Source organism: Vanessa atalanta, chromosome 7 (genome assembly GCF_905147765.1).
Source record: "Vanessa atalanta chromosome 7, ilVanAtal1.2, whole genome shotgun sequence".
Classification (NCBI taxonomy): Eukaryota; Metazoa; Arthropoda; class Insecta; order Lepidoptera; family Nymphalidae; genus Vanessa; species Vanessa atalanta.
The window spans coordinates 9,728,740-9,755,474 of NC_061877.1; the positions used below are offsets into that span (position 1 = coordinate 9,728,740).

Sequence of the window (26,735 nt, forward strand, 5' to 3'; positions counted from 1 at the left end):
GGCTTTTATTTAAAAAAAAAAAATTATTATAATACTATGCTCATGTTTCATACAACATATATCAAATAAAATCTAATATGAGAAATTGAAAATAAAAAAGGCTTTCTTTTTCATTATATTTATTTAAAAAAAATTGTGTGTAATTATGCTTACAAAGATATTGCTAGGTATTAAAAAATATTTATCATATCATGGAACATTAATTCGTCATAACATACAAGAACGAGACGCTTAAATCCGCGTTTTTAATATAAAAAAAAGTATCTTTGCTCATACTATGTCAAAGTAAATACAAATAAAAAATTGCTCCTTTTGTATTGGAAAATTAATATCATATTTTGCCAGATGCAAACATAAAATGTTTATTTAAACACTACTATTATTTCAGTTTGAAAATAAAAAGTCAAGTTCAGTCAAGTTAAGTCCTCAAATTAGTCTTAGCTTTTTCCAAAATCTCCTTCTTAATTTTCGGATAGTCTGGATGGACCTTTAAAATTTGTCTGCAAACGACGATACATTCTGGGTATTTCTTTAATTTCAGATATGAATAGGCCAATTTGTAACCAACGGTCAAATCATTTTTGCCTGAATACACCCAGGCTTTGTCATAATTATAAGCTGCTATTTTATAGTTTTGTTCCTTTTCGGCTAAAGAACCTGTGAACAAAATACATTGAGGTTTTAAAATAACATTACACTTATCCCATACCCAAGACCGTTACTACAATTTGTGTACAAGAGATTGCTACATAAAGCCCTATACTGTATACCAATGGGGGAAAGATGAAAGATAAACAAAGATTATATTTACAAATACCATTCGATTTGCTAATAACTCATCTCTATAACGCACTACAAACGTTTCTCGATAATTTTATATTTATTTAAATTAAATCACTATGCAATATGCAATTAAATAATCAAATATCATTTATAGAAGTCAAATTTATAATAAAGCATTTTTGAACTGTCAACAAGAAACGGCCGGAAACTCGCATAGTTGCTCTCTTAAATCCCAAACTTCCTATAACAATTTCGACATATTAAATGACAGTTTTTTAAGAATCCGTAATAAATACCATAGATAATTCAAGATGTCAATTCGATAACAAATTATCTCCTCCTAATATTGGAACAGGCTAACAGGGTAAAGTTTTGCTGATTTTTGAGTATAATTTATGCGGGGAAATGCGTAACGCGTTATTCCAGCGAGAATAAAACTAAAGGTAAAGTCAGTGTGATAATAATACATTACCCAGATATTGATAAGCGGTTGCGCAGGAATTGTTGTGATTTATAATCTTTGTTAGAATCTCTTTAGCAGCATCGGTCCTGCTTGAACTTATTTGATTATCGGCAACTTCCAACCAGCATCTAAAATTTTAATATCTTACCGTTAACAATGACGTTCGGACTGTACTGAGGTATGTTTCCAGTGTGCAACACAAATTCTTATAATATAATAATTATCTAAAATTAGCCAGTGTAACTATAGGCACATGGATCTTAGCATGAGAAATGATTAATCTCTGAACTCTCCATATAGTCTTAAAATAACATATCCGATAATTATTATTAATAATTATTATTTAATTACGTCCGATTTAATACTACTCGTTGTAAATTACAAAGTTGGATTAAATGGATCGAGATAAAAAGCAAATACCTCTCCAAGCCGTCCGCCTTTTCCGGCGTCCACGGTATAGACGATATGGTCCTTTTCAGAATGTTTTTAGCTCGCGTTGGTTGTTTCAGGATATTGTATCTTTAATGAAATTGAAATATATTACAGATACATAACCCTTAAATTATCAGATAGGAAAACAAAAATAGTCTATTTTTAGCAAATTAATTATTTTTTGACAAAATTCATAAAACAAAACGTATTGTTTACAATGTTAATAAAATAAAAGCTTAAGAGGTTATTAGTGTTTTACAAGTTTTGCATACTTACGCATTAGCGATCGCTAGAATGAGGTACGGGTCATCTTGGTATCCATCTTCCGTAGCTAGCGGCAAGATGTCCTGCAACACTTTTTCCGCCTGCGATTTCTGTTTGGTGGCCAGTTGCAGGAGCGCTTGCAACGCTTTGCGCTCTGCGGGCGCCACTTCTGTTAGTAACTTCTCAGCCGTTCTCAGGGCGAGGAGACGAGTATCCCTTATAGATTTAATTTCAATTAGAATATATAACGCGTAACTGCCTCGTCGATCTTGTGGCTGGCTGGTGAAACTCATAAATCCCACTCAGAGCACTCCAAGCCGTCGGATGGCACCAACAACCCGAGCTTAGTTATTTCGTATCGGAATGCTGCCGCATCGGACCACGAGAAAGAGTCTCCCTCTTTCTCGTAGTCATCGTACTTATCTGGGATATCATATGTCCAGCGCAGCTGCCGGTTCAGATATTCCAAGAAACGGGTTCAACAGAATGCTGGCTGCGTTACTACGTAAAACCTACCGGCTCTATTCGAAGCATCACAAACAATATAGTCATGTGTGTATTGTGTATTATTATATTATACATGCAGTATATTATTTATTCGCAATTCAAAATATATGTACCCCTTCCCACATTAATTTCACAATCAGTCCTCTGCCCAAAGTTTGCCTGGAGGAGATCGCCGCTTTAGCGATAAGGCCACCCGCACCTCGTGCGACTTTTGTTCAATCCATATGTTAAATTTAGTTTTAAATATTGGTGTGTAATAAAGAATAAATAAATAAACATATCAATAGGCTCATTTGGCTGTATATATAAGTGACTAAAAGGAGGGGCACTCACGAGTCGTCGGCGGCGGGCGCGTGCTGCGCGAGGCACAGCAGCGCCATGCGGCGCGCGGCCGCGTGCCCCCACGCCGCCGCGCGCCGCGCCGCGTTCAGCTGCCGCAGCGCCGCGTTGGCGCGCCCCCAGTAGGCCGACTGCACGCCCTGGCAGTACGAGTGGCCTGCGGGGCATCGCCGTCAGTATCCTACGCCTCACCGAGCCGTGGTGGTAAAGAACTAGCTCAATGGAAGCGTTCACAGGAGGGATCTCCCTTGACTTGCAGTGTTTTAAACACGCTACGCCGCAATTCCTCCTAAACGGCTAAGTTACGTCTCGTAAAGATAACGATGTCTCTTTTCAAACTGAACGATGCAGTTTTCATTCAAGTCGGAGCCGAGACTCCATTTGTCGCGAACAAATTAACCATGTACATTTTGCAGACTTTTAGCCTTGAAATTGCCAAAATATCTTTCGATGCCAATATCAACGAGCGGAGATGACTACTAACAATCGGGTGGCGTTTTACAAACTAGACAGATACCATTATTCACTCACCGGGATCATCTCGGTTTCCCAACGAATTCTTAGCCGCTTCCATCGCCGGTTCTACTTCCTCCAACTTCCCACGTCTCCATTGAACTTCTATGAGCTGAGCAAGCGCCTCCCAGCTCATTGGTTTCACTGACAGGATCTGTTCTAGGTGACGTTGAGCTGTCTCTAAATCAACCTGTTTAGGAAATTATGATATTTAATAAATGCTTTATAACGAGTAAGTGAAAATAGAACGAGTAAGTTATACCTTTGTCATTTCAACTCATTTAAATGTCTATTTGAATTAGTTTATATTAAGTTGCTGATCTGTCTGAGCGTTATGTAAAAAAAAAAACCTTTTTTATTTCATTAAAATAGTAGATCCTGAGTTAAGCAAGTTTAATATTTTTTTAGCTCAATAATATTAATATAGAATTATCGTATCTTATAATAAACAATACCTTATTAAATATTTAGTTTCGTTGTTAAAGTGCTCGTACGAGTCTACTGCTGCGGAATTATTTAATTGTTCTCAACGAAGAATAAACTTCACAGGACATAATATTCAAGTCATCCAATATGTGTGTGTGTTTTAAAAATTGTTTAAAATAATTTTAATAAATAATTAAAAATGTTATAAATCCCTTTAGAGTTATTCTGTAAGAAGAGGCTCGGAAACTCACCGCAGAACACGATCTTGAAATGTCAGAATTTGATATGCGATAGATTATCAACATTACACGAGTGAGATACGAAGTGCATTCTTAAAGAATCGCATTGTCGTCGGTCGTCACGATCAAGGACGAATATAAAGAACAATATAAACAGTATATAGTTGTATAAATATTTATACATTACCTTCCGAAAAGCCAAATCCGCCATCATAACAGCCGCAGATTCATTATTAGGGTCTGTGTTTAACAACACAGCACAAGTCTGTTCACATTTTTCAGGATTGTTCATCTAAAACCACTCGTTAATTAAATACAGATTATAAACGTTAAAAGTAACATTTACTTTCATTTATTTCATTTGAAATTCTATAAAAAGATGTTGAAATTGTTATTTGAATATATATTCTTAAGGTATTTAGTGCATCTAAATTATTTTTTGTCACGGCGGTCAATCAAAGTAATCAAAGTCTAATCCTCACGGACAAGGAGACATTATACAGCAAACGAGTGTGCAAAGTTGCCCTGCATTTGCTCATTCTCACAGTACAATGGATTCCAAATGGCGTACCAGGTTGCTACTGAGAATTTCTCAAAGGATTTCTCCCAATCGATCTCAGGATCTCGCGGTCAGCAGACAGTTAAACAATTAATTGGACCAACCAGAAATTAAATGAAAAAGAAATCATTTCCTAAGTCAGAGTCAAAGTTTGCCTTTCAATTAAAGATTTCCTGCTTTGGTATCAATGAGAAAATATGTCAATTAAAATATCTCACCTGTGCATATAACTTAGCCAACGCCAACAATGTGTTCGGATCTCTCGGCGAATGTATCAACGCTTCCGAGTATAGATTGGCCGCAATCGCAGGCTCCCTAGCAGACTTCACTTTCGCCAACAAACAGAGAATTGAAGATAACTCTCTCTTCTCCTCCTCTAAATCTCTTCTCGAATCTATCTCTATTCTCTTCAGGACCGCTATTTGTAAATCCTTCGCTTCTGATAGAATAAGATTTGTATTTCCAGCTGTTGGGTTTTTAAGTTCTCGATTTTTAGCTTGAGTTAGGAGTAAGCGGATGCGTCTTTTCAAAGTTGGTATGTCTTTCTCTTTATTGTACAACTGGTTTAATTCGGATGATATCGTTAAGTCAACTTTGTCGTAGTGCTTTAGCTACAAAGATATAAAATGATATTTAATTTTTTATTTAATAATTAGAACATTCGTTAAAATGTATGAAGACAATATTTATGAACAATGACAACTTAAATTTGGCAAAACCAAAAATGGCACTTACACTACATTATAAATATCCAATTTTGTTTTTTGTTTAAAATATTTTTTGGGTAAAATAATTTCTATAGAAAAAAAAATTTGGTCTGACGGTAGTTTACTGCTAGACAAAGTAAGTGTAGTGTGGATAATTAATAGGAATCACTTACAGTAAACTAAGAAAGTACAATGGAAACGTCGAAACGATAATATTCGGTACATCATTAATTTTATAGCAACATATTTTTTTATTAAATTATTTCATTTACCTTAATAAGAAGTTCCAAATATTCAAATTTCAGTTCATCATCGTTCAACAGTTTAATGGCATTTTCGTAGTGTTGTGTTGCTTTATCATATTCGTGCATTTTCACTAAAGCCAGTCCCAACTTTTTTATCAACTGAATGTCTTTAGGATTACCTTTTAGTGCAGTTTCATAGGATTCGGCTGCTTGAACAGGTTCTAAAATTATATTATAAGAGTTATAAAATCATAATTAATAATATATTTTTACATTTAGTGCTCGTTTCAATATGAAACAAGCCAATTCTCATTTAGGCGGACAGGTGGACCACCTAAGTCACTACCTATAGACATTGGAAATTTAAAAAATAATAACCATTCCTAACATCACACCAATGCTTGACCACCCTTGGAAGCTAAGATGTCATGTCCCTTATGCCTATAGTTACACCGTCTCTCTCACTCCTTAAACCGGGACACAGCAAAACTAAATATTGCTGTTTGGCGGTAGAATATCTGATGGGTAGGTATTAAAAGAAAAAAAATCAAGGAGAAATTCAGATGTTTCAGATGATTTTGTATATTCACAGATCCATTAGAAACTACTTGTAGAGGTTAATTAGTTAGCACCTACCATGGATCGACATAAAAGCATCACCCATCATGGTATGAGCATCTGCCATTGGGTGGTTGCTAACAATATCCTTGAAACAAGATGTGAACATAGCTCTATCTTTCTTCTCTTTCAAATAAATGTGTGCCATTTTACTGTGAGCTTGGAAGTAGTAAGGTTGTCCTGGTTTCACTTCATTGAGAATTTCAATTGCATTATCAACATCACCTTTTTTTAAGGCTAAGTCTGAACGCGCTATTAACAAACGGCTCTCTTCTGATGTGTATGAAATTTCCTGTATTGCTTCCTAAAATTAACAAATTGAATTTATATTTTATTTTAATTTAACTACAAAAAGTGAAAAAATTATCCAAGTGTTTAAATGATTACCTGCATTGTTTTACCTGCTTCACCAAATAGACCTAAACTTGTTTGTAATTCAATTATTTGTAAAAATAATGTGGCTTTATCGATTATATTTAGATCTGATTCATATTGCCTGTTTATATTATTTTTTCCCGTCAATATCTGCAGACTTGTATTAAAACTTGACAATGCTTCTTGCAATTCATTCATATTCATTAAAATGATACCATTGAGGAAATGGTACATGGCGCTATCTCGAATTTTAAAATTATAACTAAGACACATCTCCAAGCATTGTGCTGCTTTTGCGAAAGCTCCATGCTGAATGTATATTTGCGCTGTTAAAATTTGACTTCCTGCGTGAGTATTATCAAGGTCAACACTTTGCTGAGCCAAAATTTGTGCTTCACTCGAATAACCGAACAAAAACTTAAGCTTTGCTAGTTCATACAATGCTGTTATTAATCCAGGACACGCTTTGCATATTGTAGTTAAAAGTCTTATGCAATTGGTCACTGAGGCATTGTTTCCTTCTTGAGTATAAAGTAAATAACCAAATATGACGGAAGGTTTCTTCGGTAAATGCTTCTTGTATTCTTTATACACCTCTAATAGAAAATCTGGGTCAAGATTTTTTATGTACATTAAACCATATGGGTAACTATCGGCCAGTGTTATTTGAGCATCTATTGCTTTATTTAAAAAGTTCACTGCATTTGGACTTTTTACATTTAATTGTGCTGATAACAAATATAATATTGGAAACTTTTGCGTCCCTTGCATTTCATACAAAAGCTCAATCTGTTGAGCAATTTGGTCAGTTGGACCATTTTCAAACATTTGACAAATAGTTAACCCACATAAAGCAGTTATAGAATTGCTATCGATTTTGCTAGCTGCTTTAAAGAAACTTAAGGAATCCTTATATTTACCTTGCAGAATACATTGATAGCCAATTTCACTTAAGTAATCAACATTATTTGAATACATTTCTGATGCGCATTGGGCAAATCGGTATACTTGAGAGAGTACTGCACTAGATCTTCCACAGGCTCTAGAAAATATCTGTGCTGTATTGTAAAATTGAAAGCCATTGTTGGTTTCTTCATTTTCAAGGAGAGAGAAAAAATTATTTAGTTGGTCAACTGCCTCAATGTAGTCTGAATTTTTGCAGAGTGCAATAAATATTCTAATTTTTAATGCTTCAATATTAGTTGGTTCTAATGAAAGAACCCTCTCCAGTGCATCATAAACCGCTTCCCATTTTTGAGCAGCAAATTCATTTTTTAGTTTTTCTATTATTGGTACTACTTGGCCAGGATTGTTAACAATAAGTTTGTCCAGTAATAAATTAGAGGCATCATAATCTCTTGTAAAATATTTAAATTTTGCCAGACCTAAAAGAGCTTCAACATTCCTGTCACTTTTTTGGAGAGCCAGCTCTAGACAGTCTAAAATCGAAGTTTGAATGTCTCCAATATTAAGGTACATATCATTCCAGCCTTTCAAAATGATTGTATCCAAGCTGTTAGCATCTTTCCTAAGCGATTTATTTATATATTCAGATGCCTTTTCATGTTTCTCAGCCAGCGATAAAAATAAACCTGCATAATAGAAAGATGGACCATTTGCTAATTTTCGTTCTTCTTTCAATTTAGACTCCAAGTTATACAAATCTTCTCTTTCAGAGCTATTTAGCATTTTGTAACTGTAAATAAGGGCCATTACAATTGCAAACTGTAAATCTCTATTTGATTGTAATGGTGTTAATTCATTTATGCCCTGTTCAACCTGTCCTTCTAAAATATTGCATAATCCATAATAAAATAAAAATTCTGTGTTATCACTATATTGCACAGATGCATCCCTAGCAATTTTTTTAGCTTTTCCATAACACTTTTCACGTAAATAATAATGTATATTACATCTAGACCACATTATATCCATTGTATTAATCTAAATCCAGTTTAACTTGGAGGTTTGTGAATTTATCTATGTTATCTTCATAGAACTTAGCAAGGAAGTGACATTTGCATATCACAGTCAAGGTGTTCTCCAGCGCATAACTGAAAACATGCTGTTGACAAATAAATTTCCATAATTTAGTATTGCATATAAATTATATAACAATCATGTTATACATATTTTTACTTACTATTATAAGTATACTACTAGACAAGCATCAGCTTGTTTAGTTATAATTTGAAATATGTATATATTGTATAAAGATTAGTATTACAAAACAGATATATTTGTAGTTATTATTGCTTAATATAATTTATACATGGGTAATATAGATAATATAGTTGTCACTTTATACATATGTGAACAATAGATACTTTGTTTATTACTCAACATCTTAGAAGCAAGATATGACCCAACATCAAGATTTTTTTTTGAAAAGGACAAGTTTTGTTACAATAAACTACTTATTTCTTTATGAATATACTACATTACACTATACAAATATTATACTAAAAATATATATGAATTTGAATGAGAAAGACTTATTCTTTTTCGTAATCAAAATGTTTTAATTAATTATTACACACCTGAGCTAAAAGTTTTCCAACACCTTTTCCTTGAAATTCTTTCGGCACATTCGTGTGGATAAATGTTATTTGTTCGTCTTGTTTCTCATAACTGACCGTTGCTTCTGCTGTAAATGATCACTCGATTTTAATATAAAATAAATGAAATTGAAACTTTGTGTATAATAGTAATAATCGATTTACCGCTTTGTAAAGTCACAACAAACTGTTGCTTAGCAGCATTATTGACTACCTTCAAGGCTTGCGTCGAGAAGGCTCTTGCTCTAGTTATCATTCCAGACATGGAATTATATAAGTCAAAAATTCACTGTAACAAATTAAAATAGAACCTATTGGCTGTTATTATAATATTGCGCACTGCGTAGAGAATTTAACCCATTAAATAGAGGTTAATATAAACAATTATTTTTCTGTCAAACTTTGACATTATCATTATTGACATTGACAAATTTGAAAATAGTAATAATATAAAATATGTATAATATGATTAATATGTGCACTTAAAATACGAAAGAATTTAGATACATTTATGATATTATTTTCGTACTATACAAGGTATTTTATTAAAAAATTCTGCTGTCAAAAACTGAGGTTAACATACTCATTATTCAATACATAGGATATTTTATTCAATTTATTTATATAAGAATTATTTATTAATATATAGAAGAATTAATATATACAAGATTTAAAAATAATGTCTGCATAAATCTTGACCGCGTGGAATGGTGCCAAGAATGCTAGCATTAACTAGTTGCATAGTTAGTTTAATTTTTAACTTTGGAGCTCGCTAGGCTCTTTAATTTAACCATGAAACCGTGGGCGCCTTTTACCACCTCTGCAGAAAATTGTGATGCAAAGAAATGCTAATGGCATTCTTGCCACTGTACTGTTTCATGTTTTTTACAGTAGATATCTACTGTAAAAAAACATTTTTATTTTATACCTATATATTTGTTCAAATTTTCATGATAAATAATTCCTTCAACATTATTAATTATTATATTACACATTAAAGATAAAAATCCAATATGTAAATATTAAAGTAGAAATAAAGGAAAGTTTAATAAAAATATAGTATTAACCAGTCTTATTGCCTTGTAACGTACTTACTAAATTACAAATAACTATTATTGTTAATAAAATAAGTAGGTATAGTTAAGGTATATGGAATAAAGACTTTACTTAATATATTTTTTTTATGGCATTGGTTGGCGGACGAGCATATGGGCCACCTGATGGTAAGTGGTCACCACCGCCCATAGACAAAGGCGCTGTAAGAAATATTAACCATTCCTATGCGCCACCAACTTTGGGAACTAAGATGTTATGTCCCTTGTGCCTGTGATTACACTGGCTCACTCACCCTTCTAAACGGAACACAACATTACAGTGTACTGTTATTTGGCGGTAGAATATCTGATGAGTGGGTGGTACCTACTCAGACGGGCTTGCACAAAGCCCTACCACCAAGTAAATCATTTATCATTATATGTACGATTATATTTATAATATCATTTATTTGCGTTTTTATCATGAAATCTATGCAGAAACTTACGCCATTACCCATTTATTACCTACTCTTGGTAATAACATTCTTCGCTTTGAATTTCAAAACAATTACTACTCTATTTAAAAGAAATATATATATATATATATATATATATATATTTATTTATTTATTATACTTTATACATTATATGTACGTGCAACTGAACATTATAAATTGTATAAGCTCAGTATAGGACTATATTTTATGAAGACTATATTCTAGTCAAATTAACTACAATAAGTTTATTTACAAAATTTTGCTTTTAAAAATACTTTGTAATCTGTAATAATGAATAACGTTATTTGTGATTTGTGATCTGTAATAATCATCCAACACCAACATTTTCTGATTTATTGCAAAATTAATTAATTTCATGAAGTACTTAAACTTTTATATTTATTCTAAAAACTTATCGTTATTGTAGGTGCTTAGTGTTTATAAATACAAAAAGAGCATAACTAAAATACCTTTATTTTAATTCCAGGCTTTGGAATAAAGTACCTCTACTTCAAAATACTGTTTGCTGACTATATTCAAGTTACTAAAAAAATGAAACAGGCACAAAAATAATGAAAAAAAGAATTAAATGATGGATTTTTCTTAGATTTAAGAACTAAAATATTATTTAAAAGAATAATCTATTTGGAGTTATTTTTACATTCGTATTATCCACTCTTAAGAAAAATCAACATGTGATAAAATTGGTCCATGGTATGAACCTTGGGGTACGCCGAAAGTAACACGCGCGTACACTAGAATAATGAATATTGATGGTAAGTTTTAAGGTATCTATAAGTTGAATCTCAACAAAACAAACGAAAACAACGAGTGTGAACTTACAACATACCTAAATCGGTCTGCGATTGGCTTGCTGGGCAAAGGCCTCCTTTCCTTTTGTTTTGAAGCTTATTCTACTATGCTGCTCCATGTAGATGTTTTTCATCCGAAACTTTCATCTCGATGTGTGATATATTATACTAATTAAGTACATAAAAATATCGGGTATGTCCGGGCATGAATCCGGAATCTTCGGCTAAGACTAACTGGTACCAGCCACGGGGGAATCTTGACTCGGCTGGATGTTCATATTCAAACAAATACCTACGGTTTGCTTATATTTAATAATTAATAATTATTTTAATAATAATATAAATTCGGAGGTACATCATGAAATATTACTTGTGGTTGCTTTCGCGAGTGTCATATTAAGTGTAACTTACGATACTTATACAAACATACAATGGTATATTCGTACCAGCAAAGCAAAACTAATAGAAAACTAATTTTAATTCATAAATTTTGTTTTAAGCTCTGTATACTATACATTGTGTGTGAATTTATAATAATAATATTAAGGAGATTTTATTTGATTTGCCGATAAATTCACATGCATAAGTAATGTATGAACATAGCATATAAAAGGTAACTAAACTTAAAATTACATAATCCTAGACTAAAAGAGCCTTTCTTTTATATAAAAGCCACAGTAGTATTATGTTACAGCATATAGTTCTGTGTTTAAGGAATAAAAGTATATTAGTTACAGGATAGGGAGTCATGTTTTAGGGGCACTTGACGGCGTATGGCATGAGTCAATCAACAGCTGTGCAAGGTCCGCGTCGCGATGTCGCGGGTGCGCCTGCGCAGGTCACAGTCGCACATGGAGCGCAGTGCGCGCCACGCGCTCCGTCACCCACCGTTAGCAGGTGTGGCTTTGACCGCCAAAGTTTAAAATTCGATCGTATGTGATCATTCTGTAAAGTTTACATTCGATTTTATACTTTTTGTGTATACAGGTGGATGTGTGTATTAATTATTAATGTTCTTCGTCTATTAGATACTTCGTGAAGTGTGCAAATCAATCAATAATCAAGTACCAATATTATAAAATAATACCTATTATATTAATGTAATAAATAAATAAATTGATTTGGAAGTTTTTTAAAGTAGTTAATGAATATTTTATGATATGATTTCTAAATCTTTTTTTCTTTTTACATACAGAATTGAATAATGAATTAGAAGGAATATTGCTTAATAAATTACATATTTTATTTTTTAAACCCGTGTGTGTATCGAAAGCTTACTTGATAGTACTAACTTAATAACTACTTATTAATAGATCTAATAAATTATGAACCTTGTGAATCTATGAAATCTGTGAACTTATTAAATAAGATAACAATGTTTAATTACTGAGACTGATCCATGTGAAGTGTAGCGTGAGTGATATAAAGGAATAATAAAAGTGATTGATGTGAATTGCTTATAATTTGAGTTTTGTGGGAGCGGGCTTATGGGGCAATGTGTGTCCCGGGACCATCCGGGCCCTTACGCGTTCGCGCGTCACTATGATGCCGATAGCCTTGCCAGTAGCGTTAGCGGAAGTGCACGCAGAGTAAGTAAATCTACCTAGTATGTTTTGGGTTATGTGAGGAGTTTTTAATAAGCTGTCTACATCCACCCAAGTATCTACAAAAACTTTTCAGGTTGGAGTTAGTGGATCAAGGTTTTTTTGGACACATATATAAAGATATATGTTTTGTCTTGTTTTTGGGAAATGTTACGAAAAATTTAGTAACGATAAAATGCAATCTTTGGGACTGAAAATTAAGAGAAATATATCATTTCTTTCGTAACTAACTTATAGTTGATGAATGGGCAATAAATATTACAATAATGAATAACGATTAATGTTTACGTAACTTTATTTTATATCATAATATAAAAAATATCGTAAAAATATTACGATTTTTTTATAAAGGGTTAGTTATACTTATACGTATAAGGTTTACGCTTCGCAAATAATAAGCAAAATTCCATTACATATTCAACCACTATCTATACAAATAAACTAGCGACCTGCCCCGGTTTCGCACGGATGTAGTGTATTAATAAGAAAAATTATACGATATAAATACAATTTATTCCCCATAGCACTCGGGAATAATTTAACTTTCCAGGAGTAAAATAATTTTAGTATTGTATCTTTAGCTTCGGAGATTACCCCTTACATACAAACATGCAATTTTATAATACGATGATAGTAATTATAGGAAGTATCTATAATTAAAGAGCAACTATTATTCCGAAGTCTTAAAGAAACTCACTCGTGTCCGTAATGTTTAATGAAATTTAATTTAAATGTTAGAAAATTTACTGTTGTCTTTTTTTTTAAACCGAGTAATTTTTATTATCGTTTCTATTGTTACTTAAGTTGAAAGTCATGGACACTCTTAAAGTGAATGGACTATAATAAACGTATTACTACTGCGTACAAGAAAGATCCATAAACGTGCCTAATTATAAATGTTCATTACGGCAAGGAATTGCCTTTTACTATCTGCCATAAATAGTATATATTCTAGATTTGGTAGAAATATACCATATTGGACGATCTACTTATTTTAACCTTATAAAATAGCTTTAAATATGATTGTATAAAGTCATAAGTTTTGTTTCACGTACACGATGTATGATATATATCTTGTACGTTTTCGTGTTTGCCTTATTTTAAATTTAAATGTAAAAAAAAGAAATTTCTCGTTCTCAGCATAGATCATAGTTATTTCTAAAATGCTAATTAATACGTTCACCGACTACCTGTTACAAACGTGGTCACTTCGATTAGATCATCAGCACAATCACACGGCCGTGAAGTCAATTGATAAAGTGTTTCGATATTTATTTTCTTTGGAAACATTATCAAATTAAATTTCTTTTAAAGTACGATATCAAATGAATATATAATCTTATTAATGTTAAAATATTGTTTAAAAATGTTTTTTATTACGTAATTCGAAAATCTGAATGGTTACATATAATTTGGATTATTGTAAATTGTTTTACTTAATTTTTTAATTACTTTTTCTTATACCATGCAAACAACACTTAATTTGTTTTTATTTGTATTTCACTTTGTTCCTGTCATATATTAGCGGAATGGTTGCTTTGTCACACGTTTATTATTTTCAATCCAAAAATTAAATCCCGACTTACATTCCATGCGTTCGTAATTTAGAAGAAAAATAAAATTCAAAATTTAAATATTACTTCATAGTAAATAATACTTCAGAAATAAATGATTTTTGGATACAATTTACATATTTATATTACTTGTTATGATTATTTGATACGGTTAAGTAAAATTTATCATTGATTCAATACGAGACCTTTAGCAATAGAATAACCTTTAATGTAGTTTATCTCGAATCTGTACAATAAATGGATGTTTTCAGACAACCTTGTACTAGATATCGTGAAATATTTATCTAGATAGAGCTTTCGCAACGTGACGAGGGATGAATGGATGCGGTGTACGTAGATCGTTATGACTGATGTTCGTGCGGAGTAACATTTTACAATTAACTGGCATACAGAAACACGATTGTTACTCGATGGACACAATGAGGGGCAGTGACCCGATTATCTCCCTTCTAAACAGGCAATGTTGAAAAATTTGACCCATGACGTGAAAAAATTATAGCTTTTTAACGAGTTCGAAAATATTTTCAATTGAATTATATGAATTATTATTATTTTGTTATATAGACACTAGAAATTTATATCATGAATGCCATGGATCAAGGGGCGAGTTAGACTAATAAAAATTAGGGTTGTTGTTAAGAAATTCTAATTAACGCCTCAAAATTCTGTACCTATTCTCACCTTGTCTTCAGAATCGATCAGGAGTAAGGACACCTAAACTAATAGGCATAACGATGTGCCTCAATTATTATAGTGAGATGTTCAATACTATTCTTTACGCAGAGTGTTAGTGATAAATAACAATTCTAACAAATAAGATAAACACAATTTAAAGGCAAGTGTATTCAATATTGCTCTTTTAATTTATCCGTAATCGTACGAGCACTATTATTACACGAATGTAGAGTTACGTGGTAATTACGTTTTCACCATCACGATAGTTACGGGCTTAGGCAAGTTTCCGAGTCGACGCTCCGTTTAATCACAAGACCAGTGTCCCTTACTTAAATAAATATCTAAGAAAACATACGAACAAAAATTAATAAAATTGTATCCTTATTTATCTCAAATTAAAATCTTAATTTAAGTATATACTTACAAGAATTTGGAATATTAAAAAGCCAGACGGTCTATTGTCTTTTCTTGTCACTCGGGATAATTTGAGAATTTTAACGATATCCCATACATCTAAATATGTTCAGACGCTAAAAAGTTATAGTCGGATTAAAAACTCACATATCTACATAAAACTCATACACCCTGAAAAAAAGATTTCATTTAAAGAATTTAGGCAGGCAGCCGTGTGAAGAGTATATAGATCCTTTTTGAATCGTTACTAAAAGATTAAACGTAAATCTACTAGCGATTCGGAATGTATATTCTATTCTGTATGGTTCAATGATAAAGAAAGATAAATAAAGAAAGAAGAAAACACACATTTTTATAATTTATATCACTTTTAATATTGTTATTTGCTATTTTTTAATACAAATTTATTTCTTAAGTTGTTATAGTAAACATGTCGGGATTACATTAGAGAATCATATCACTTGTACTAACAATAAGGCCGTGCAATGAGAATGAGGGTTCAGTAACCTTTTTTAATATACCCCTGACAGCTGGACAAAGGCCTTTCCCTTTATTAAAAAGAAAGATACATAAAAAACATCACGCTACTTGCTGTTGTTAATTGATTTTTTAGGTTAGGATTCCACTATTACCTTGTCTTCAGATTGAAGTATAACTTATGAAACAACAGCCTAACAAAATAGGGGCATTTCTACTAACAAGTTGTCACTTTATCGGTATCGAATCGAGACATTATCGTTGCCGTTCAGTCCGTTCGTTTTCCTATTCTATATCTCTATATAACACAACGATCCAGTTGCGGTTCGGTCGAAGTTGTATCGGAATATAATCCAGATCGTATCATAACCGATAAAAATAAGTAGAATTGTCCCTCACGATTAAGCTGAGTTTTATTTTTGTGAGGAATAGTCGTTATATGTTAATTGAATTCTGTTGCTAGAATTTACACCTGTGATCTTCGGTTGAGTAAAGTAAGTAATTAAATTTTTGATTAAAAACAAAATATAGTGAGTTGGTTTTGAAAGTAGAAATACAATAATTAAAAACGTTGTGTAACCATAGCACATAATTATAGGGAACTGATTTATTTGTTTCTGCTGAATTCCATATCTACCTCTTAAATCTAACAGATTACATATTTAATAAAAACTCAAAGCTGTAATTACATTGCAAAAGAACAAGAAGAGGATTCCTTAATTAAAAATCATAGTTTCTTATTTAATAAATAGCATTACAAATATAAACTATAAATATTTATTATCAGTTCGAAAAATAGTCCGTCTGACTTTCTTTTTATTCTTGAGTGGATCTTATGTCGTTTGAGAATCTGTGGTTAGGTTTTTGACAATCGATATGAAAGTGTAACGCTTCCATAACGAAAACAGACATGACGACAGAATTCAATAAAAAAAAAAAAAAAAGAATTCTTTGAAATAATTATGATACTCGTCGAATGTATTGATACGATTTACTATGGTTTCAGCCACTGCTATTTGATAATTAAAGCCGTATTTTACTAATACCCCGAGTATTATGTTTAATTCCTATAAAATAATATAGTATTTTAATATTCATACCGATCTTGCTTAATTGTTGTGTTTGTTGCCATATACAATATATATTTACATATATTTTTTTTACATATCGAATATTATTTAAGCTACCTCAAAAACTGTTTTGTACGTCTTTCAAATTGGTTTCGACCCGTGTTTCGTTGGTGACCTTTTAAATAAATACATAAGTGATAATATAAATCGCAAAAAGTGTGAACAGATTAATAGTAGTCGACACATTTCGGCAATTAAATGTTTGATAAGTGGTATGTCACATGTAGGCCTATAGCTTCATGGATGTACATAGTATGTATTGTTTAAATGATTGAATCAAGAACTCCCGTATCATGTGAACCATGCGAATGAGAAACTTTCCCTTTTGTGGCAGATTAATTTACCTCCGTATATGTGAATGCGGTTTCTTGGGAGAGAAAAAAATTATGTGGATTGTGGATATTGTTACCACGCTAGACTTTCTCGTTGGAAAACGATACGTTTGGGAATCAGCGAAATGTTCTGATACTTTATTACGATCTCGTATGCATGACTTTACTTAGATTTTTAATGTAGCGATTGGAGGTATAGTTTAATATTGATAATCTGGTAAATACAAAATGTTTGCGCAGGCGTACCTACCTACTATTTGCGAATTGCGATGGCAAAAATACTGACTTAGCTTTGCCTAACTGTATCACATATTCAGGAGTAAAGTTTTATTTTTGACATACACAGGGAAAAAGATGATCTGTGTTGAATATCGTGTCTCATCTATATCTAAAATTATTATCTAAAAGCTCCAATGATTCATAATATTTTATTCGACTATCTTACACACACATGTTTATTAATAATAATAATAATCAACAATTCCTTGCAAACAGATTCCACATCCACGGTTAATTAAAATCTAACGGCGGTCTTACAACAGCCTGATCTGGGCGTTATTTACCTTAATAATTTATTTTTCTAATCAGTAGTAGAATTTCTAAACCGTTATTTTAGAATGCGAACAGTATTTTATTGTATTTTCTCGTCGATCGGCACGACTGTCGTGAGGATAGTTAAGATAATTTGTCCATTCCGATCTTCGCCACAAAAGCTGTACAGTAAATGTCATTATTTGTATTTTATCAAAAAATATACAATGTTTCGCAATAAGAAGGCCTGACTAAGTAAAAATATTTACTAAGTATTCTACTTTTTATATACCACCAATGCGCTTCAAAGCATGGACACTAAGACACTAAGAACTCAGACTTGTGATTGTACTGATTCAATCCCCGAAACCCAACAACACAAAGTGCTTCTTAATTAGCTTGATGTTAAAATATCTGCGAGCCGAGACATGGTTTTTAGAAAATTTCAAAATATGCTAATGGAAATTACATATAAGCATTGAATTCATATTTATTTAAATAATTTTGACGAAAACGGTATTGAAAATCAAGACCACAACTTTAATCTCGAATGTCTTTCATTTAGAACCCTTGATGTAACTTTGTACAAATGGTTAGCCACGATAGTAATCAACCGTATAAACACTTTGACTTTTGGTACAAATTATTCATCTTACATTTGATAAAATATATTTTATCTCCTATATTTTTCTAATTAATAATCGAAAACCGTATCATTTTACTTCACAACAAATGTATTGTTGTTGATTCAATAATAACAATTTAGTTGCAACAACAGAAATACTTACAAATATTTCGGTTACATGACTGCACAGTTAATGGTTGCCGTGTATTATACATGTTATTCTAATAAACATAAATGGATATGTATCCTTTATGCATTGATAATTGTGATGTAATTGTGATAAAACTTTATTTCTCTGTCTTCATATCTACGGCTATGAATGCTTCTAGCCCAAGATAAAAAACATGTTTTTCTGTGTATGTTTGTACTTCAATATCAAGCCGGTTTGAGTGGCTTGTTATTAATAAAATTTAGATTAAATATGTCCAAATACTGTTTATAGCTTATTTTGACGTGAAAATCACCTTGACCTATCGTAATTCCATTTAAATGTTACAAGTTCGATCCCGTAAATGAATTCGTTGACCGAGCATATTTTGTATACATGTAGTTAATGATGAACGTTTGTAACATGACGTTATAAAATGATATACAAAGTTAATAAGTATAATGTGAACGATCACCTACTGACAATTTTCGGTTACGTCTGCTTTAAAGCTCTCTCTTCAAAACTGCAGCCGTATCGCTAAAGAACTGTGTGTTAAACCACTAGTATATGTCCAAAAACTACCAACTCCTAGAATCCAGCGAATAGCGATCTATTGACATTATATCGACAAAAAAAAATCAATAACTTTAACCCAACCAGTTTGAACCGAGAACCTCGGAATCTACGGCTTTATAGTCTAGGTGTTGGACCAACAAGGCATTCCATATAATGTGCATAAAACCACACGATCGGTAAACAATGTTTTATATACAACCGGGATTTATCGGCTTTATATCGAGGTTTTAATTCAATCCCATAATGAAATGACCTGTTGCTCACCTCCAGTATCGAGTTTCCAGCACTAGAGCTCAAGAGATTTATGACTTAAGTCATTTAGACTTATACTTATCAGGCTTTTAACTAATATCTACTTTTGTAAATCATTATAATGGTATATTTTATAATGATAATAACATTATATAGATATTATCTATCTTAAATTTAAGGTTTCGTTAAAAAACGAGCCTATGTCTAGACAGTGCATTGTGGATTCGTGGAACTTAATATGTGGCGGACAAATGGATTCGAATCCAGGCACTATCAGAACTTTGAATGTGTATCTTCTACCGAATGTATATTCGTCAATACAGTAACGGAATTATTAATTCGAAGCCTACTTCTAAAGAGGAAAGTCATTATGGAGCAGTGAGACATATATTATATGTTAGAGATATTAGCTGTATTACTTATAATAAATATTACAAAATAATTTCCTAAAGGTATGAAATCCTCAAATTATAACAAAAAATAATGAATATGATTTTTAAATATGTTTTCAATTTCAAATATACTAAAAAGCTAAATAACGTACATAAATATTTTATTACGATAGCATGATATTACATCGGAAATTCAATGTAATATGGTATTTATTTTATGGCCTGAATACAAATCGATTTATACAGACGTGGATGATACCGCTATACAATAACAATAAAACTCATCTTTTGTAACAGACGGATGTACTGTTCAAGTCTTATTTTAGAATCGTTTCACACTAAATTGCCATTGCTATGTTAGGCTTTACTAACATTAACTAACAGTGCAATGTTGTTAAAATTCACTTCGTATCTAACTTGTGAAATAATTACAGCCGACTTACGGTGATACGCTATTTTGATACGTGTATCCTATTTTATAATGATAACAGTTAATGTTGCATATCACATTTTGACAATTCGGCACGGTATTCGTTGTTATAAAACTATTCCACAGCTATTTTTAACTTGGCCATTTAAAAAAATTAAGGCTCATGTCAAAATAAGGCATATCACTCAATATAAGATTATATTAAAGATAAAAAAGCGTGGACTAAGTATTTATTGATTTCTAGGCATGATATTTAAAAAATGAATTGTACTTTACTGACATGTTTTGTAATTAAAATGGTGGAAAAGAGTAACTACTAAGTTTCTTGCCGGTTCTTCTCCATAGAATCTACTTTCCGAACCGGTGGTAGGTGGTGGTAGCTACATTAATTCAACACTGTAACATGACGATTCAAAAGTACTTTCATGAGCCTACTTGAGTAACGCAGTTCACGCTTGTATCTTGCGGTGAGTTTCGAGCTTGTCCTTACAGAATACAGAAGAAAAAGGAAGTAAAAGAATAAATAGCTCATCTAGGAGTGCTATTCTGTAAGAACTTACTTCACATATTTCATTCGGGAAATGTTGAAAATCTACTAACGGTGATTGCGTGTATACTTTATTGTTATTATTATTATAGTCAATGTCGCATGTCACATTAGCAGCCTGTAAATTTCCCACTGCTGGACTAAGGCCTCCTCTCCCTTTGAGGAGAAGATTTGGAGCATATTCCACCACGCTGCTCCAATGCGGGTTGGTGGAATATACATGTGGCAGAATTTCGTTGAAATTAAACACATGCAGGTTTCCTCACGATGTTTTTTGTTTTCCTTCACCACCGAGCACGAGATGAATTATAAACACATATTAAGCACATGAAAATTCAGTGGTGTCTACCTGGGTTTGAATCCGAAATCATCGGTTAAGATGCACGCGTTCTAACCACTGGGCCATCTCGGCTCTCATGTCAATCTTTGACATTTCAAGGTCATCTTCTGCGGTCAGTTTCGAAGTTGTTGTCACAGTATATCTTTTCATGTCTAAGAAAATTTACACCTCAAGTAATACTCTCTATTTTTATAGCTTTCGTTATTATATTTTTGATATATTCGTAAGTCACTTGCATGTGTGTAGTTAGAGTACTTATAGACTCGCATACATTAATTCGACTTTTTTCAGTCCGGTTTTTATGTTCTCACTTTCATATCAATTACATCCGCATACTCAATGATAATTCAACTAAAAAATAGTTTATAAAAAATGTAAATCAAATAATTGTCATAAAACAAAACAGTACTTTTATTACTGAGATGGGCGTGTTCGTCCGCAAAAAAACTAATAACATATACTTAAATTATTGCATTTTTCTTCTTATTATACTGGCTTCTAATCAGAATTGGATTTTAAATTTGATGTTTTGGATATAAAGTTGAAAATTGGGGTTACAATTCATCTGAACTATTTAGTAGTTTTCGCCCGCATCTCGACCGCTTGTCAGGTGAGGTCAGAATTCAGATGTTAGGTACCTACCCTGTGCCCTTTTCAGTAACCCGGACTACGTGTATGCAAAATTAATTATGTATGAGTAATTGAAAAGTGAAAGCGTAACTAACAAACACTAACTCGTAACTTACTTTTGAATTTATAACATTAATTACTATATCATTACATACAGAGCTGCAATACTTATCTCCAACGAAGGTCTTCTAAAAATTTCAAGTATCTATATTTGTTATTAAAGATGTGCGTCATAGTCAACTGGTCAGGACATTGAACTTTATATTATTTATAACATATCCATAGATTTTACTACGAGTAGAATAATTACGATTCCGTTGTGATTACGTAACAAAAGACAATAATATTATTTTAGTTTTTATTTTTTAGTTAAGTATTTTACTTAACGAATTTTCCCGTAATAATTATACGCTTATTTTTTTTAAATCAAATGGTTTACGAATGTGTTTTTGAACGTAGTTAACAAGTATTTACTTTTTTATGCTCCGGGCTTAAGCTTAGTCGGTATAAATTGCACTGTCTGCAGACAAAAATAAATAGCATTGCAATCTTCTGACTTCCGTGCAAGTTCCAATGAATTAACTGTAATGGTTCATTCAAAAGTTTCTTTTTTTTTCTAGAATTTAAATGTTTATGGTAAAGGAAGTAAATACACTAAGTTTAAAAAAGTATAAAAGTTAGATAATTCTAATTTTGGTTTCATATTATTATTTTTAAAAAAGTTTGTCAGGTAATGTTGTCTTAGATTTTCGCGATTATTACACATTGAACTAAAACTAGTTTTTTAACGGATTTAATCGCGTATATTAATTATTTTATTTTAACATCCCGACGTTTCGAGCACTTCGGTGACAGTCTTCTTCGTTCAAACGTCAAATCTGTGATGACAGAAAGAGTGCAATTACTATTAATTAAATAATTGGTAAACAACGTTTGAAGTAACACCATTAATTAAATTTATAATGAAACTGTTAAATAGGTGTGTTGCCAAATTAAATGGTTTTATAAATAGATAAGACGATTCTTATTAATTGTTTAATAAAACAAAGTTAGTTTAAAGATTTTTTGTCCGTCTGTATCTGCATGTTTGACCGCGCTAATTGCAATAGTTCCGTGACAATTTTAACGTGAGAATAAATGTGTTCATATAAATATTTCCTTTTAATTAGTGTTCACTAATAATACTTAAGCCGTATTTAATTATGGTTCATATCAAAATCAAAATCAAAATATACTTTATTCAAGTAGGCTTTTACAAGCACTTTTAACAAACTATTTAAAGCAAAACTACCACCGGTTCGGAATGTAAATTCTACGGAGAAGAACCGGCATGAAACTCAGTAGTTACTCTTTTTAATATCTAAAATTACAGTCATGTTAGTTAAATACAATTATATATGTATGTATGTGTCCTGCCTGGAAGTCAACAAGCAAGCAAATGCCTTAATTGAAAATATATTTCAATTCTATAAGGTATTATCTCTTTCAATTATTATTTAAATAAATGATATTTTAATATCTTCCTCGCATGTTTATCTCGTCGTTTCTAAACGTATATTTAAATAAAAATTACTAGATGGCAAAACACTACACCATCGAGATGATCTTATAGATTAAGTGAAAGCTCTGTGCAGTTATGCATGCCGGATAATATTGCAGATGTTCTTATCCTTCTCGTTAAACCAGATAAGGTGAGAGCGTACGAACGAGCAATGAACGAAAAATATAGCTAATAAAATTAATAAACTATAAATATAAAAAAAAAACAAACATTATACTAAATATATTTTTAAGTTATTTAAATAAAATATACAATGTATAAATAAAAAAAGGTAAAATTTTTTTTTGGGAAACTGGCTTCGGGCTGATGGAGGAGGGCTGGATGGTCTACTTAAGACGTAATATACGAAGGGCATAAAAAAGTAAAATTGGATTCCTAATCGGAGGGACCTACGTAGGCGAAAAATATATATATATATATATATATTATCGATACACAGACAAAATATGTAATGTAATTTTAGCCATGTGTTTTCTTTTAGAGAATAATATAGTAGAAACAAACCTACCCCTCAACTAGTGGGTGTTGTAAGAGCCGTCTAGCCGTTTTTATGCTAAGCACATAATATAATTCAATCAGCACTTAGCGCCTTAAGAACCCGTATGGTGGCAGGAAAACCCACGAACAAAAGTATTCATAAGAAGGATTGGTATTTTTTAAGAAGAATTAATCAGGTATTCATCGTGAAAATCTGCATTAATCACGTAAATAATGATGTTTATGAACGTTAATCATATTATTTCATATAAAGTGTTATGTTGCTAAATTTACAGTTTATAGTAATTTATAAATAATAGCAATCGTATCAAGGTGTTCGTATTGGCTTCCCATATCTGTATCTCGCATATAAGACGTCTGGGTACTCGTTCTAAGTGCTGTATAAACTTTATGAAGTTATCTTGTAAGTCGCTTGGACTATATCAACTACCGTTATTCTAAATTACACGCTTATAAAGTATGTAATAATATTGTTAGAGTTACTTTCTTACCAGCTGAGCTGACAAAAACTGTCAAATTATAGTTTTATCAGACGCAATATCAATTTAGGTAGTTTAGACATATATTAAAAGCATTTATTTTAAAACATATATTAATGATATCATTTTCTCTGTATTAGGTTGGTATTTTTAAATTGTTTTTTAATTAAGTACTTCAAGGCATTCTACGTCTGAATAAGTGTCTATCGTAACTCATAAGACACATAAATAATTGAAAAAATACGATTAAAAGTAAGTCACTAAAAAGTTAATTTATTTTAAAAATAATAACACCGTTTTATAAAACTAATAAATTTCGATACAATGATCTACGACTGTGTGGCATTAGACTTGACGTCATTGCCTAAACCACTTTAATTACGCCTACGACAAAACGAATCCAATGTCAAATAACTTGTTCATCTGTCAAATTTAAATTAAGTTAAAAGCTGATTTTTCACTTGCGATCACTGTGGAACAAATAAAAGACACAAAAAACAACGTCTTTTTTTTACTGCTTGTCATCATTGATTTGAAATTCGAAATAAGAAGACACTGTTATTGGGTAAACTGTGCAACTTTCAAAATTATTTCTGACTACAAGAAGACACGATAAGTAACAAATATGTGCAACAACATAGGTGAATAAATACAGCTATTAGATTTCAGTTGTAAGTGCAAGATTCGCACGGCTGTCAGTTTATGTCACCAAGTGAAACACGCCCAGCCCATTCAAGGCAGTAAAAGCAAACGCGTTTATCTTCACCATCACCATGGAACTGATACCACTGGATATAATATATGTAATGAAAGAACTTTCAAGTTCCTTTCACTCGCAATCCCTTTGTGAATGGCGCCCCTTTCTGTTTATAAGAAAAAAATGACCTTTTGGAAATTTAATTTTATATCTGTTGTTTTTTTTTTATTATAAGTGCGTGTAATTTTTGAAAACTATAAAGATTATTTTTATGGACAATACCATGTAACAGTTGATTTAAATAAAAATTAAAGCCGTTTCGGTCGGGTAAACAATTTCACAAAACTTTGATTAATAGCTTGAGATTTGATAAAAATCTTTACGAAATAATGCATTATATATCCGAATTGTTGTTGTATTATACATATTTAAATTAGTCACTGGAACTGTGATGAGTATCTTTCTTTATCACCTGTACCACATGTACAATCAGAAACTAGGATGTTATATTATACTGGGCAGGATATATATAAATTTAATTATACTGACATACTCTGTAATAAAAATGGTGAAAAAGAGTAACTAATGAGAGATCCCACGAAGATTGTGAATGCCTTATCACCAAGGAATACGTCGTGTTGAGTCTCGGATCATATACTAACAATGTAGTATTTTGGTACATACATAAACATTATAAAATTATTTTATATTACCAATTGTGCTTACGCTCTACGCTACACCGATGAAAACTGTTTAAGTTTTTATTATATAATCTACAATCTGATAATTTTCTGTTTACAAGAAAAATAAAATTAAGAGTTAACATAAATTCTTATGTTAACACTTAATCTTATGATGAGTGCATTTGTTAGATAAATTATAAGAAAATATGTATGAATCAATCAAATGTGTGAATCTTATTGAAAATCTCATCGCAAAGCGAATCTCCGCATTTGCGCAAACAAATTGTTTGTACACACGCACACATACCTTACGATGTGCGCCTGCGCTGGAATGTAATTAATTAATTATACGATGCCCGAACACGAATGCCGCCTGCGTTGACTACGTAACCGGTCCGAGGTGTTACAACAAAACTATACAGCTTTTTGTATAATTTTATTGCATACCTCAATCTTCTTCGAGAGTAACCCACGCGATACATTTGAATGTTCTTACAAACGCTGACGAGTTGAGTATCATTCATCGGCAAACCGCTTCCTAGTCGTTGCACTTTGTATATCACGACAAGGACAATTTAATTTATAAAAAACATTACATTTTTTGTAGCGAAGTATAAAAACTTAGAGAACACAACAAGTGAAGTGTATGTTTTTACTCCAAATGATGATTATTATATTATAAGTGTATATTTTATACAATTAATTTTATTTTGGACAGAATCTTATAAAAAAATGTATTGCTAAGAATTGTGTAAATAATACGCAGAAT

The 26,735-nt window shown here is 31.7% G+C and overlaps 2 protein-coding genes across 15 annotated transcripts in view; one reads left to right on the forward strand and one right to left on the reverse strand.

Annotated features, from left to right (window-relative positions):
* Positions 1–133: 133 nt before the first annotated feature.
* Positions 134–9,407, reverse strand: LOC125065171 (tetratricopeptide repeat protein 21B-like). Of its 6 annotated transcripts, XM_047672652.1 has the most exons (14): positions 9,194–9,407; positions 9,011–9,117; positions 6,483–8,535; positions 6,114–6,399; positions 5,505–5,698; positions 4,744–5,136; positions 4,154–4,258; positions 3,320–3,491; positions 2,893–2,945; positions 2,783–2,838; positions 1,955–2,158; positions 1,667–1,765; positions 1,256–1,374; positions 134–657 (listed from the first exon to the last, which is right to left on the reverse strand). In XM_047672652.1, exons 3-14 carry the CDS (start codon positions 8,403–8,405, stop codon positions 419–421), a joined length of 3,843 nt encoding a protein of 1,280 aa, XP_047528608.1. In that variant the 5' UTR covers positions 8,406–8,535; positions 9,011–9,117; positions 9,194–9,407; the 3' UTR covers positions 134–418. The 6 variants fall into 6 exon arrangements, with proteins under 6 accessions (XP_047528608.1, XP_047528607.1, XP_047528606.1 ...); XM_047672651.1 differs by having other exon boundaries at positions 2,783–2,945; positions 9,243–9,407; XM_047672650.1 differs by having other exon boundaries at positions 2,783–2,945; positions 9,011–9,114.
* A 3,158-nt stretch (positions 9,408–12,565) lies between these two features.
* Positions 12,566–26,735, forward strand: part of LOC125065515 — an 83,328-nt gene continuing 69,158 nt past the window's right edge. For 3 of the 9 annotated variants that reach the window (XM_047673186.1, XM_047673187.1, XM_047673188.1), the window contains exon 1: positions 12,582–12,960. In XM_047673186.1, coding sequence (XP_047529142.1) covers positions 12,859–12,960 — 102 coding nt within the window. In that variant the 5' untranslated portion in view covers positions 12,582–12,858. Of the gene's footprint in view, positions 12,961–26,735 lie in introns of all 9 variants that reach the window. The other 6 variants (XM_047673195.1, XM_047673196.1, XM_047673194.1 and 3 more) reach the window with 5 other exon arrangements.

What these genes read in the sequence shown, in the direction of transcription:
- LOC125065171 (XM_047672651.1), bottom strand. Translation starts at nt 8,405, where the DNA reads ATGGATATAATGTGGTCTAGATGTAATATACATTATTATTTACGTGAA. An exon ending in AAGCAGGTAAAACAATGCAG is followed by an intron (nt 6,400 to 6,482) that starts GTAATCATTTAA and finishes TGTTAATTTTAG; the next exon opens with GAAGCAATACAGGAAATTTC. An exon ending in TGCTTTTATGTCGATCCATG is followed by an intron (nt 5,699 to 6,113) that starts GTAGGTGCTAAC and finishes ATATAATTTTAG; the next exon opens with AACCTGTTCAAGCAGCCGAA.